General features: G+C 39.7%; 1 protein-coding gene across 1 annotated transcript; it reads right to left on the bottom strand.

Annotated features, from left to right (window-relative positions):
* Positions 1 to 3,148: 3,148 nt before the first annotated feature.
* On the bottom strand, positions 3,149 to 10,070 carry si:ch211-161c3.6 (high mobility group AT-hook 2b). The gene is made up of 6 exons (XM_036569615.1): positions 9,983 to 10,070; positions 7,824 to 7,979; positions 6,151 to 6,231; positions 5,997 to 6,044; positions 5,846 to 5,878; positions 3,149 to 3,531 (listed from the first exon to the last, which is right to left on the bottom strand). The coding sequence occupies exons 2-6, from the start codon at positions 7,929 to 7,931 to the stop codon at positions 3,451 to 3,453; spliced, it is 351 nt and encodes a 116-aa protein (XP_036425508.1). The 5' UTR covers positions 7,932 to 7,979; positions 9,983 to 10,070; the 3' UTR covers positions 3,149 to 3,450.
* Positions 10,071 to 14,323: the final 4,253 nt, after the last annotated feature.

The raw sequence follows: 14,323 nt of genomic DNA, 5'->3' as shown, positions 1-14,323 counted from the left end.
TGTCCACCTAGTAAAGTGACATGCAAAGCAACAAATGCTTAAGAAAAAACAGATTGAAAGCAAAGATGAAACATGTCTGAATGTCAAAGCACTTAATGACCAGAGGGATAAAGGGAGGTCATTTTAATTTTGGCTGTCCAGAAATAAGCCGTTTTACTGAAAATACTGTACTTTTTCAAAACAAAAAAACGTGGATTTTTATTTTTAAAAATGTATCTTAAATTACAAAGTAGTACATATTAATATTGTGTAAAACATGTACACTTTAATTTAATTTAACCACTCATTAACATGTTATGAAGTGTTTATGTGATATGTTACTTATGAATGTGTTATGTAGACACCTTTCAAATAAAGTGTTACCGACAAATTCACCCTATAGAAACTGTAAACAAGTCATTTTCAAGCTTTGGTTTATGATCACTGAAAGCACATCCTGAGCAAAGCCTTTGAACTGAACTAGAAAAGGACCTGTTAGCAGAAATAATCATTGTAAGAATAGTAACAAAAATAATAATACTTGCAAAAAGACGGTACTGAACAGTGCAATCTGACAAGTAACAGATGAAAGTCCGGCTCACAGAATCCAAACCAATGAGCGCTAAAACTCTAAACTGTAACCACTGTAACCCAGTGGCTAAAGGACAAAATGAGTACAGTACAGTCTGGATTAGTGAATTAGCTCCACTAATAATAAAACAACAGCAACAAAGACACATGAGTGGCGACAGTGGTGAAGCATTCAGCATCATATTTGTACTATAGAGTCGTATACAAAAGTTTGGGCGCCCCAGTCAAATTCCATGTTTTGTTGTTTTTTTCAAAGTGAAAATAAGTGAACACATCCTCACAGAGAACACTTCTGCACATTTTATACTTTATGTTAAAACTGTGCAGAAAAATGCCATATTTAACCTTTGTGTGGTGTTCAGGTCTGTGGGACCCATTTTCAATGTTTACCGAAAAAAAAATGATGCGATTTATTATTATTTTGACCGCAGATACCATGGCCGTTGCTGATTTTCGGTGAAGAACATATAAAATAACACATTTTCAGTGCCTTCACTCTGTTCACCCCCCACACATTTAGATTACACATGTGGTGTTGGGGTGAACCTGCGGGGAATAAAAGTGTGGAGGTGCTGTGTCCTTCACTCTGTTCTCCTCCTACATGGCCTGCTATTAGTGTGTGCGTGTGTGTGTGTGTGTGTGTGAGGGTGGGCAACATGGACAGGCTGCTGACTGGCTACAGCTGCTAAAGGAGAACCCTAAGCTGGCCACTTGTGATATTTTAAACATCTGGTATTTTTACATAAATTGTTATGGTTGTATTGATTTAAAAAACAATGCGGTGGGTCCAGCAGACCACTGAGTAACAAACACATCAACACCACACAAGGGTTAAGTGTGTTCTCTGTAGAGGATGTATTAACTTATATACCTCAGAAAATCTTTTGACCAGGGGTGTTTAAGCTCTTGCATACAACTGTATTGTACTATAACATCTCACGCAGGGTCCGACTGATATATTGGCTGTCTGATAATATTGGCAGATAATAGTGGCTGATGTTGTCATTACTGTGTTTTATATACATCAACGCCAACAAACTGATAATTAAAGACTTTTCTTTTGATTACATGTTTACGTCATTGAGAAAAAAATGAGACATGCATGCTTAACCACATAAGAGCAATACAGGCTGAACTGGTGAACTTAAACACCACCATGTAACATATAATTAGAGCCTTAAACCTAAATGTACAATTATATCTACCAATATTACTGGTTATCAGAACTTTGATACCGATCAGTACTGGTATCGGCCACAAAATATTCATATCAGTCAAGTGCTAATCTCACATCATGGCTGTGTGGGGACTAGTTGACATGCTTGTAGATGTGGTTGAGCTGAAAACTGAAACAACTAGGTTTGGTGTTTTTTTGTTTACTGTTAAGCCTTCAAAGAACAAACCAGACAAGTCAGATATGAGAAAATTGCTGAGCCCGTCTAGGTCTACCTTTAGAAACCCCCTAATCCTCTAAAGCCCCTAAATCCAATCGTCTTATCTCATTTACTAGACATATTTATCAATTTATTCACATTATCAGCTTTGTGCATTTCGTCGCTGTCGGAAAAAAAGACTTCACAGCTCCAAAATGATAACTTTACAGGAGAAAGCAAAAACGTCCTCAAGGTTGAGTGTTTGTTTCCTGAGCAGGGATTAAGCCTAGTCCTGGACTACATTTTCCTTTCAATGGAGAATTTCCCTTCAGAATGCTGCGCAGTCCAGGACTAGGCTGTCTGGGAAACCATTCCTTAAACCAAGAAGATTTTAATGTGAGATCTGATTCGTTTGTTATGAAGTGTTCACACAATGTAATAAGCAGCTGCCTTTTCTAATCAAGTAAAACAATTTTAAAATGACAAAAAAGTTTTTTTTCCTACAGATATTGAAGATATATGTGTGTTGGAATATAAATGTGGTTCAAACCAACCTGAAAAGATCTATGTTTGGTATCACTTCAAATAGAACATCAGATACAGTTGTATGCAAAAGTTTGGGCACCCCTGCTCAAACTATCTGTCCTCTAAAGAGAACACACTTCTGCACATTTGAATGCACAATCACTGCTTATTTGCTGAATTTAACATGTCGGGGGGTTAAATATAATACAAATGTTATGGTACATTTTTTATTTTATGTTTTTTTTTCTAATATGTGAAAAGAAAATAGTAATTGTGCATTAAAATTTGCAGAAAAATGCCTTATTTAAGTGACACTTTATTTTGAGTGGACCTTTTTAGATGAAACAAACACTCAACAGACTCAATAACATGTCAAAAACATATGAGGGTTAGGATTAGGCTTTGGGTTGAGGTTGTGGTTAAGGTTAGGGTTAGGATTAGGGCCAGGGTTAGGATTAGGGTTTGGTGAAGTTGGGTAAAGTTAGGTTTTGTGTAATGTAAGTAACAGATTAACAACACATCTACTTAATGTAAGTAATTTATCAACAGAACATCTACAAGATATTTACTTCAGTGTATTCAGATGCTTCACTACAGCTACTTCACTGATATGTTGTTGATGTGTTACTGATAGTCTGTTAAGAGTTTATTAATCATCTACAAAGAACCACTCCAAATAAAGTGTTACCATGTCCTCCGTAGAGGGGGTATTCAAGCTTTTGCATATGACTGTACCTCTGGACTCTACTGTAATCATAGCCTAATATTACATGCAGACCACAGAACTCGAATTCAGTAGTTCAGAGTAATTTACTTTTCCCTGATTGGTTGAAGTTACGGATATGTTATTGCTGCATTGGGAATTTTGTCTAATTCTGATATTGTTTTTGTAAACAAAGAAAAGGTGAGATACACAAAATGTGTGGGAAAAAAAGTTGCCTGTAGCGCACACTGGAGACTCGGATGAACCAGTGGGGTCGTTTTAGACGCGCTCCTGTGGTGATGATGGGGGCGGCATCTCAGTAGACTCCTTCTCTTCTGGCTCCTCCTCTCTTTCCTCAGGCTAAGTGCGGGAGAAAGGAAAGTTATGGAGCAGAGCATGATTGCACATGCGTGGGAATGAACTTCGCGTGTCTGCGACACTGAAAAAAAGGGCTGACAGTTGGGGACAGGAAACCAAGAAAGGAGGATAACGGCCGGGTTCAGTTTCCCTTAAAGCTACTGACTCATTCGGCTCCTGTCCCAGTCTGCTATCTGTACGTCTATGAGTAAAAGGGGAGTTTTTGAACAGCTTCAACTCATAGCCAGCTTTCACTGTAGAGAGTCCTGCGGCATGTGAGAGACAACTAACCGAACAATCCTCGTGAAGGGAACGAAAGGGGTTAAACCAGCTGAAATGCACCGTTAGCAGTATGCTAGCGTTTGTTTTCACTGGAGTCCTGACATGGAAATGCCCTTTTCGCACCAAAGTGGTGTCTCAATCATGATCAATCATGCCAAACTCTCATCTGCATGGACATTTTAATCAGACTGCTGTTATCTACCATGTATATGCTTTTTCCTAGTGCATGTACATCTGCACAGTGCTTCTTTTGTTATTGTTGGTACCATTTTTAAAGATGGCACAGATCTGCTACCAAGTATCAGCCTAATATCAGCGAAAATTGTGGGGTTTGAAATCGAAGGGAAAAAATCCAGTCCTGTAACAGCACTCCCTCACTCTATATGATGTGATGTTGTTAGCTGTGTATTTCTTTGTGTGGGGTAGCAGAGTGTTTAAGTAGTTTCAGCATGATAGCCTATTTTTAGATGTTCACCTTAAAGGGAAATTCCACTGATTTTCAAATATTTCTGCATTGTTTTTGAACTAATTCAGAGTGGTCTGATGTGAAACGGCTAACTGCAGAGAGAATTCTTTACAGTGTTGGTGGCAGGAATGTGTACAACACAAATACAGCCATTTTATTTACTCTCCAAAACAATTAATAAACCTACGTGTCTTCTGAGTTTATATGTGTAATGTTGATGATGGTAAAATAGTGAAAAATCTGAAAAGATGCCTTACAATGCCCTGCATGTACCTCAAAGCCATAAGTGGATTTAAAAAATGCATTTAGGTCAAAATAATTTCTGTGTGTGCTCATAATCATCTCATGTAATAACCTTCTGTGAGGGAGCTTTTAGAGGCATTAAACTCCTCAGACGTCTGGTTCCCATCACCACCACTCTGAACAATTCTGACTCTGTAAGTTTCTCTAGAACGGAGCATTTCACACCAAACCACTCTGAATGATTTTGTTTGCATACTAATGATTCAACTACATCTTTTTATTTAAATATATATCTGAATTTGTTTTCTGTTCAGCTTCGGTGGATAAACTGTCCTATGATACCTGAAATGTTATGAAAACCTACATTGGAAACCTATTTCCTGGACAACGAACACAGTTATGTATGAATTTTGTGTCATGTGACAGACTTCCCTCACGTGCCTCACAAACAAACACAAACAGCATGGCGGAGCTGTAGAGCTGGACTGAGGAGGAGATGAGAATTTTTAAAAGAAACACTGCCTCTTTTCAGCTCTTACAGAGACCGAAAAGACTTCAGCTTCTCTAAATGGAAAGTGCTCAAACAGCTCAGTAAGGCACAGAAACACCATCGCTCGCATTTTGGTTAACAAAAAGTTTCAAAAACTACTATTGCACTCATGTATGAAAACTAAGCTGCATAAACAACCTGTTTTGAATGCACAGTTTTTTTGATGTCACAAAATCCAAGACATCTACATCTATTTCTGCCTATTGAGCCTGCAGCAGTTCTGTTTAGCTATAGCTTCAAGCTGAAGTTATAAGAAGTGTTTCAGCTTGGACTGCTTTTTGAATGAAACACAATACACAAGGGGGCCAATCAGAATGCAAACGTTTACATATACCGGTCTTAAAGGTACAGTAACAAAAACAGCCTGTTTAATTCTAGGAGATAAAGAGAGGCTGGAAAGCGGTCCTGTAAATATTAATTATGACTGTTTTTGTTACATAACACAAATGTCACAAGTGGAGAAATATGAAACACAAGACAAATGAAATGAAGGACGTGGGCCCTTTACGGTATGTATGTATATATGGATGTATGCATGTATCTCTCCATCTATCTGGATAATGAATAAACGCACACAGTGTTGTGCACAATGAGAGCACAGCTCACTACAAACACTGTCTATTCATTCTTATGCACATATTTAATACTTAAGACAGCTGCTGCTTAAAGCATCTCCTGCAGACTTTGCCACCTGCTCTTATACAATATTGCACATTCTGTACTGATTTCTATTGGCTAATAAACGGTTTTGATTTTGAGACAGGAGTTTATCTCACCTGCTGTTGTTCTTGCTGAACTGATTTCTGAGGCTGTAAATTAGAGACAGAGTGAGAGGTAGTGAGAGTGAGTGGGGGTTATGTAAAAGTGTACTATGAGTGTACTATGACATTTATTGAGAAGTGAGCATGTTGTTTGTGAGAAACTGACCCATTTTCTTGGTCGGCCTCGAGGTCTCCTTTGCCTTGGTGGCTCTACCTTTTATCATACAGAGAGAGAAAGACGAAAAGGTAAATGATGAAACAAAGACATTTGAAAACATCGAAAACAGAGATTCAAATTAAGATTCAGGGGTTTTCCTTACTATGGTAGCACGATGAGCCTTATTCTTACTCCCTCTGGGTCTTCCCCTCGGCCTTCTGGGAGCAGCAGGATCAACAGGCTCCTAAAAGATCATATTCATCACATTTCAGTGTTCAGCTCAGGGTAAAAGCTGTTTGGGAGACACAAAGATTTCAAAGGGCAATCCCACTGATTTTTTAAAATTTCTGTATAATTCTATCATTAAGATGTAAACAGTGTAAACAGTGTCATTGAGGATGGTTTGATGTGAAATGCTCCATTCTAGAAAAGGTAACATTTTTAGAGTGTCAGAATTGTTCACAGTGGTGGTGATAGGAACCAGACGTCTGAAGAGTTTAATCCCTCTAAAAATCTACCTTACCAAATGTTATTTAAGCAACAGAACACGAGAGGGAGTGTGCTATCATGAAATAACATCACGGCTGCTCGCGATAACACATGCCCTTGAGTGTTCTATTGCTTTTATACAACAGTTAAATAAATAAAGTAAGAAATAAATAAACTGGGCCGTGAAGGCGGAGTGTAATATGTTTTAATGTTCGCAGTTCCTTCACCAAATTACAGTTCCTTAACAAGCAGCTTGTTGCTACGTCAGAGTAATGAACTCCACTCAGTTGCTGCACAGTCTGCTGTAAGCCTCGCCTTCTGAACGACGAGCTGAGCCATAAAACTGACCCAATATCAAGTTTAGCTCAGTTTTGTCAGTTTTTGCCAGATCAATATTGATGTTGTTTTGTTCCAGCCAGTCTGTAAAGCATCTTACAGCCCATTTAGTTTGGCGAATAGTGTTGGGTTCATTTCTGGCTGATTCCAGGTTGATTAGCTGTTCTTCTGTCACAGCTGCCGACTGAAAAGCTGCTCAGTGATGATGACAGTTTGGGAATTTAGTGTCGTCTCATCTTCAGAGTCTGACCAAATCGGCTGTCAGTCAAATGTGATCTTAATAGTATCCATTTTCTGTTTATGGCAAAGTAAGAACGTTTAAATGTCTTGAGCGTCTCCTACAGCTGTCAAAGTCGTTGCTTAGCAACGGCGTCTCAGCAGAGTGATACAGTGTTTGTGAAAACCCGTGATGTTATGGCGAAATAACAGCACGGCTAGAACGCTTCTCAACCAATCAGCTTGTGTGGCCGGAACTAACTGTTGTATAATATAGGTTATTAAAGGAAACGGTTATAATACTCCACCTGACACCAGAGATATTGTTTCACGACAGTTTTGAGATCATTTGAAATCATTTTTTCAGATTTACCTCTATTTTACCTTTAAAAAAAGATAAATGTAAAACCACCACATTAACAAAATCTGAGTCAGTAAGTTTCTCTTCAAAGAACTATTTCACATCAAACCACTCTGAATCACTTTGTTTACACCGATCTGACTTATACAGAAATTCTGAAAAATCTGTGGAATTCCCCTTTGAACTACCTTTAGACCTGAAGAGTTTCAAAATGTGCTTTTAACAGCAGCTTGGAAAAAAACTGTCAAATCTTTATTTAGGCAAAAGTTGCTCTTCAAACCAAAGAAGACACTTTGATGATCATGACTGTTGAAGTATTAGCTGCTCTTTTTGCGGGTATTTTTTCATACTTCAATGAGAAAGTGCAGCGAGACATTTCAAAAAAGAACGCAACTTTTGACTGGCTATAAGTACAAGCTGAGATGCTGTAAAACCTGTGGCTGTTTGCGGGGTCGGCCCCTCCCTCGTTTCGGCGCTGCTGGACCTTCAGCTGGTGCAGTGGCCACTTCCTCTCCTCCTGCTCCTCTCATCTCCTCTTCCATCCTTCCCACACTTCACCTCACACAGGCATGGACTCCGCACACACGGCCCTGATGGGGATGTGAGGAAGTGGAGGCATTAGTGGATGGGACAAAAAATTGGATGAAGGAATGGAAAAAAGAGCCTAGGTACAGGAATCTTCTATGCCTCTGAACCACAAAGCCATGTGTGAAATGCTTTTGAAGCATGGAATTGGATCTGAAACCACATCTGAATTGGTGTGAGGTGGACGGAGCTCCACAGCCTCGCTCTAACACTAACCCACTCAGGCTTAACCCCCATCCATGACCATCAATCTGAGAAAAAGATATTAGTGTTGTTCTGCTCAAACGCTCCAGTATATCTTTCAGTGTGTCTGTCAAGCTGCTCCCATGTTTGAGGCAGTGGCCTGTTACACACGTACAGCACTGACACTGATGCTACCACATCACCCTGGTCTATGAATAACTCATTAATTGTGTTATTGAGCCTTCTGGACATTGTGGAATTTGAATGCACTGCCCATTCCTAACAAATTAATACAGAGTCTTAGGAAAGATTAGATAACCAGGCCTGTTTCCAACAGTCCAGCAAGACTTTAAAGGAACAGTTCACCAAAACTCAAATTTACATAGTGTGGTGTAAATGTAGTTCATCAGGCAGGACATGTTTGGTGTCTAAGGTTTGCTTCTTTAGTTCTGCACTGCAGCTAAGAGGCTGATGGAGCTAAGTCTATGTCACCCAAAATCTTTTTCTGTGTCATAGATAACTATTGCATTAACTTGGAGCTATGCACATTACATTTTTTTGCAGAAACATTCCTTTAGGAGTGTCAAACTGAAGCTCTGGAGAGCAGATATTCATGTTTTTTTCCTGCTCTGTTCCGAATGTAGCACAGTTCACATTCTTACTGTGCAGCTGCAACACTTTGCTAAGCAATGTGAGCATGTATTACACTAAGTATGGAAATACTTAACGCTGATCAGTCATTACCAGAGTATTTCTCAGATACATCACACCATAACAGTGTCAGATGAGTTTGCATTAATGCCATGAATAAATTCACGCCACTCAACACCAAACAAGCGTCGTGCAAACCTGACATGCTTCTCCTAGAACTACACTGAAATGAACTTTACACAGCATTGTAAACGCTAACCAGACACTGCACAGCTGTCCTGATAAGAAACTCACCATTCATTTCATTTGTATGGAGGTCCTTGATATCATAGAGGGGAACACAACAGAATTAGAAAGCAAACATATGCTTTGTTTACAACAGTGATATGGGCATTATATCACTGATATCACTGATCATATCATTTATATAATGCTCATTATTGATCAAATGTGTAGCTAAAATATTTTAAAAATAGCTAAATCTAAAAAAAACAATAGTTATATCAAAAAATATCACTAAACTGAAAAGTAACATCGGTGTATCAGTATCATGGTTTACTGGTATAGGTGATATATCGCCCAGCACTGAAAACACTGGCAGCATGCAGGAGCAAAACAGCATTATAGAAGACCTGAAGTGAACAGCTTTAGAGGTATAGATGAAAACATGTGCACTAGCTCACTATTCCTCATCCTGCTTCTGGAATATGATACAAAACGATGCTTTTTGAGAATTAAGTGCTGAAATAAAGCTGAGGCGATGGACTAAAAGTGTTTTTTAGACGAAACTGAAGTCTTCTTCTTCGAATTCTCCATTCCAACTTAAATGGTGCAGCTCACACCTGAACCCTGGGCGCTAAACCGCAACCATTTAAGGTGGAACGGAACATTTCAACATCGTCTTTAGGTTTTTAGTGATGATACCTGTCAGCCTCACCCTAAACTCATAACCAGAGCATTCTAAAGCCTTAACCTAACAAGTACAGACAAAAAAGCCAAAGCAGTCTCTACCAACCTGCGACTGTGCCCTTTATACCACTCTACCTTTAATTGAGTACGGTTTGTAAGTACCCGGATACTACTGTTTACTTCAGCTGCTCTGTGAGAGGAACTAAGCTCATTGCCTCATCGCCTGTTCTGCTCAGCTGCAAACATATGAGATGTTTTGATTTACCACTAGACGTTTGTCCACTGAAATGAAGACTATCGTTCGTCCTTATTCTCCATGAGGTCTGAATAATTGCTTGTGGCATCTCTGCGAGTCCTTATGACCTGCAGTGAGAGATTGTAACGCCCTGTGCTGTACAAACCCCGCCCACTTATGCTTCAATACAACGCTAGGGTGGGAAGCTGTGTCCCAAATCGAGTACTTCTGCTCTCAGTAGTGCGCTGAAAAACTATAGAAAGATTAGTATGCATTCATAGTGAAACTGGTCCAAATAAATAACTAAATAAGACTACTGGACACTACTCAGTCCAATAATTCTAGAGGTTCCAGGTGGGGGTTTAACTTTGAGGAGATATTTGGAATAACTGAACATATGTGATTATTTATTCCATGTGTTGTTTATGTTGGACATAGACCAAAATACACTATATGGACATACTATATTGGGACACCTACACTTTACACCCGCAGGAGCTTTTCTGAATCCCATTCTAAATCCATAGACATTAATATGGAGTTCGTCCCCCTTTGCAGCTATAACAGCTTCCACTCCTCTGGGAAGCTTCTACAAGATGTTGGAGTGTCTGTGGGAATTTTTCCCCATTCATCCAGAAACGCATTTGTGAGGTCAGACACCGATGTTGGACGAGAGGACCTGGCTCCATTCTAGCTCATCCCAAAGGTGTTTGATGGGGTTGAGGTCAGGGCTCTGTGAGGGCCAGTCAAGTTCTTCCACACCAAACTCACCCAGCCATGCACTTTATGGACCTTGCTTTGTGCACTGGGGCTCAGTCATGCTGAAAGAGAAAAGGGTCTTTGCCAAACTGTTCCCACATAGATGGAAGCATAGAATTGTCCAAAATGTCTTGGTGTCCTGAAGCATTATGATTTCCCTTCACTGGATCTAAGGGTTCTAGACCAACCCCTGAAAAACAGCCCCATATCATCATCCCTCCCCCACCAAACTTTACAGTTGGCACAATGCAGTCAGGCAGGTAACGTTCTTCTGGCATTCGCCAAACCCAGACTCGTCCATCAGACTGGCGGGCAGAGAAGCGTGATTCATCACTCCACAGAACACGTTTCCGCTGCACCACAGTCCTGGCCATTGTTTGTCTATTGAGACTGCAAGGCTAAGTGCTTAATTTTATCCACTTGTTAGCAAAGGGTGTGGCAGAAACACTTGAACTCAATAATTAGGAGGTGTGTGTCCCAATACTTTGTCCATATAGTGTGTTTTAATTTGAGAATTTGGGATGAGGAAGGAAGCCCCAGGGAACCTAAAAGTGTTATTTTGTGCTGCTTAGATTCATTTTTCTCAATTTCGTTTAGAGTTTGACGTGGTATGGAAACACTATTAAGGTTTCAAAACACTGTTCACTCCCCAGTTAATACAACCCATGTATAGAAATGAAGCTGCAAAAACAGCCCTTTATGAATTCAATGTTTTTGTGACTGTTTTACAAGCGGCCTTTTGTTCAGCCTACAGCAATTTAGCCCCGCCCACTGACACTGAAGTTATGAAGAATGTTTTAGCCCAAACTGCTTTTGGAATGAGGTACAACATGCCACTAAGCTCACACCAGCATTCAGTCAGTTCATTCGTCTGTTTGTTGGTTTGTCCAACCCGTCATGTCAGCGTTCTGTCCGCTTGTTCGTCAGTTCGTTTGTGTGCCCAACTGGTCATACAAGCAATCTGTCTATTCATTTGTTTGTTCGTTCATCCAGCTGGTCATGGTACATGTTTGTTTGTCAATTCATGTGTTCATCCAACCGGTCATGGCACCCTTCTGTCCATTCAGTCGTGAGTTTATTCATTCATCCAATCAGTTACGCCAGTGTTCAGTCAGTTAATTCGTCAGTTTGTTCGTTTGTCCAACTGGTCATGCCGGCATTCTGTCCATACATTGGTCAGTTCCTTTGTTTGTTTTTCATCCAGCAGATCATGCCAGCATTTTGTCCATTTGTTGGTCAGTCTGTTTGTTTCTTCATTCATCCAACAGGTTACGTTAACATTTTCTCTGTCCATTCATTTCGTTATTTGGTCTTCTGTTCAACCAACCATGTTAGCATCTCATCCATTAATCATCATTAATCATCATCATCATTAATCATCCATGTCCTTTGATATAACCAGCTATGTCTTCTTAAAAGCTGTTCAGTAAATCATGGTGGGGTCTCCAACAAACACTCATTGAATACTTTATTTGGAACATTACAGTAATACTGGGTATGGCTTCCCTTTAAACAGCTTCAGTTCTTCGTGGCATGGATTACAAAAGATGTTCCTTTGAGATTCCGGTCTATGTTGACATGATTGCATCAGGCGTTACCTGCAGATTTTTCAGGTGCACTCATACTGTGAATCTCATGTTCTTCCACATCCCAAAGGTGTTCTTTTGGAATCAGATCCGGAGACTGGGAAGGCCACTGAAGAACCCTGAACTCACTGTCCAGTTCATGAAACCAGTTTGAGACGACTTTTCCTTTATAACATGGTTCATTATCCTGCTGGAAGTAGCCATTACAAGATGGTAAACTGTGGCCATGAACGGATTCACATGGTCAGCAATGATGCTCAAATAGGCTGTGGCATTCAAGTGATGATTGATTGGTATTAACAGGCCCAGAGTGTGCAAAGAAATCCTTCCCCACATCATTACACCACCTCCACCAGCCTGGACTGTTGACACAAGGCAGATTGGGTCCATGGATTCTGTTGGCACCACATTCTGACCCTACCACCAACTGCCACACCCTGGACGTTTTTCTTTATTGCACCATTCTGAGTAACTCTAGAGACTGTCGTGCATGAAAAAAATGTGATCTCAGTGATTTTGACCGTGGCATGATTGCTACGGTCAAAATCACTGAGATCACATTTTTTTCCCCGTTCTGATGGTGAAAATTACCTGAAGCTGCTGCCCATATCTGCATGATTTTATGCACTGCACTGCTGCCACACCATTGGCTGATTAGCGGGGGTGTCTCTATGTTAAGTGCCAGTGTGACCTGGTCCCACCAGATGTCGCATTGTCATGGTTGTGCATTTATTACACATGACAATGGTAGCACTGTATGATCAAATTCCAGATATCTTCCTGCACCTGTTGCATAAACACCAGTACTTCTCCTAGCAGGCTTCGTTTGGTGAGCATGAGGTCAGCCTGTCAGCATTCGCTTAACCAAGTAAGCAGCTGAAGAAACTGTGTGCATGTTCAACCTGCTTTCAACAGGATTCAAGGATTTGAAACAATGACTGACCAAACACGAAAACAATGCATTAAGACTTTTACACACAACATCACGGGGCAACAGAGGCTCAATGCACTTGCTATGCTATCAAGCTATAATTTCAAAACGAATTTATTCATGGATTGGTCAACTTTGAGAGAAAAGTTATTGACAGTTTGCCCAAATGAAAGATCATTGGGCATCTTTTCTTTTCAAGCAATGACCATCACTGGTGAGTCTATTTGTGAGAATTTGTTTTAATGTGTTTTAAATAAAATAAGAAAAAAATTCACAAGCAAAACATGAAAAAGAAAATTGTAAATGCAAATAAAGATTTAAAGAATTAAATAAAAGGCTGCTCAAAGGTGCTCATGAGGGTCATTTCAGGACGCCGGTTCGTCACATTAATGACAGATTTGAGTCACTTACCTAAACGAGTGTAAACCATCCTGTGAGAGATATCGGATTTGAGTAAAAAATCGGATTTGAGCAATGAGGCTTGTAATGTGAACGTAGCTAAAGTGACTCAGGTCGGATTTGAAAAGATCACATTTGTGTCCACACAGCCCTGAAAACATCAGATCTGAGTCACATTAGGGCAAAAAATCGGATTAGTGCCACTTCAATCTGTTAATGTGAACGTAGCATTGTTTTACAGTAGTTTTGATAAAACGTATTTTAATCAATTTATTCTAATCTGTTCATGGTGGAGTGATACATTAAAAGTGTTCTAAGGCAAAAATATTCCCCAAAGAAGACTTGTGTGTGTTGGTGGTTTTGGATATTAAATTAAATGGCTATATTTGTGTTACAGACATCAGGATTCCCTGGTTCCTATCACCACCACTGTAAATAAATCAGAGTCCATAAGTTTCTCTATAAATGCACTGAATGCACTATAAACTGAATTATGCAGACATTTAGAAAACATAGTTGAATTCCCCTTTAAATTGTTTCCCTAAATTTTAGATTTTTAAGAATTACATTTTTAAGAATGAAATGCTATTTAGTGTGACATGGTAGAACACAAGATATCCAGTAGGTATACGCTTTGAGACTGCAGGCTGTATGAAACGTTCACACTGACTAATGGCTCCTTGCTGAGCATATAGT

Source organism: Colossoma macropomum, unplaced genomic scaffold (genome assembly GCF_904425465.1).
Source record: "Colossoma macropomum unplaced genomic scaffold, Colossoma_macropomum, whole genome shotgun sequence".
NCBI lineage: Eukaryota > Metazoa > Chordata > Actinopteri > Characiformes > Serrasalmidae > Colossoma > Colossoma macropomum.
Note: the sequence above shows the minus strand (reverse complement) of the source record. Positions and strands in the feature narration are given on the sequence as shown.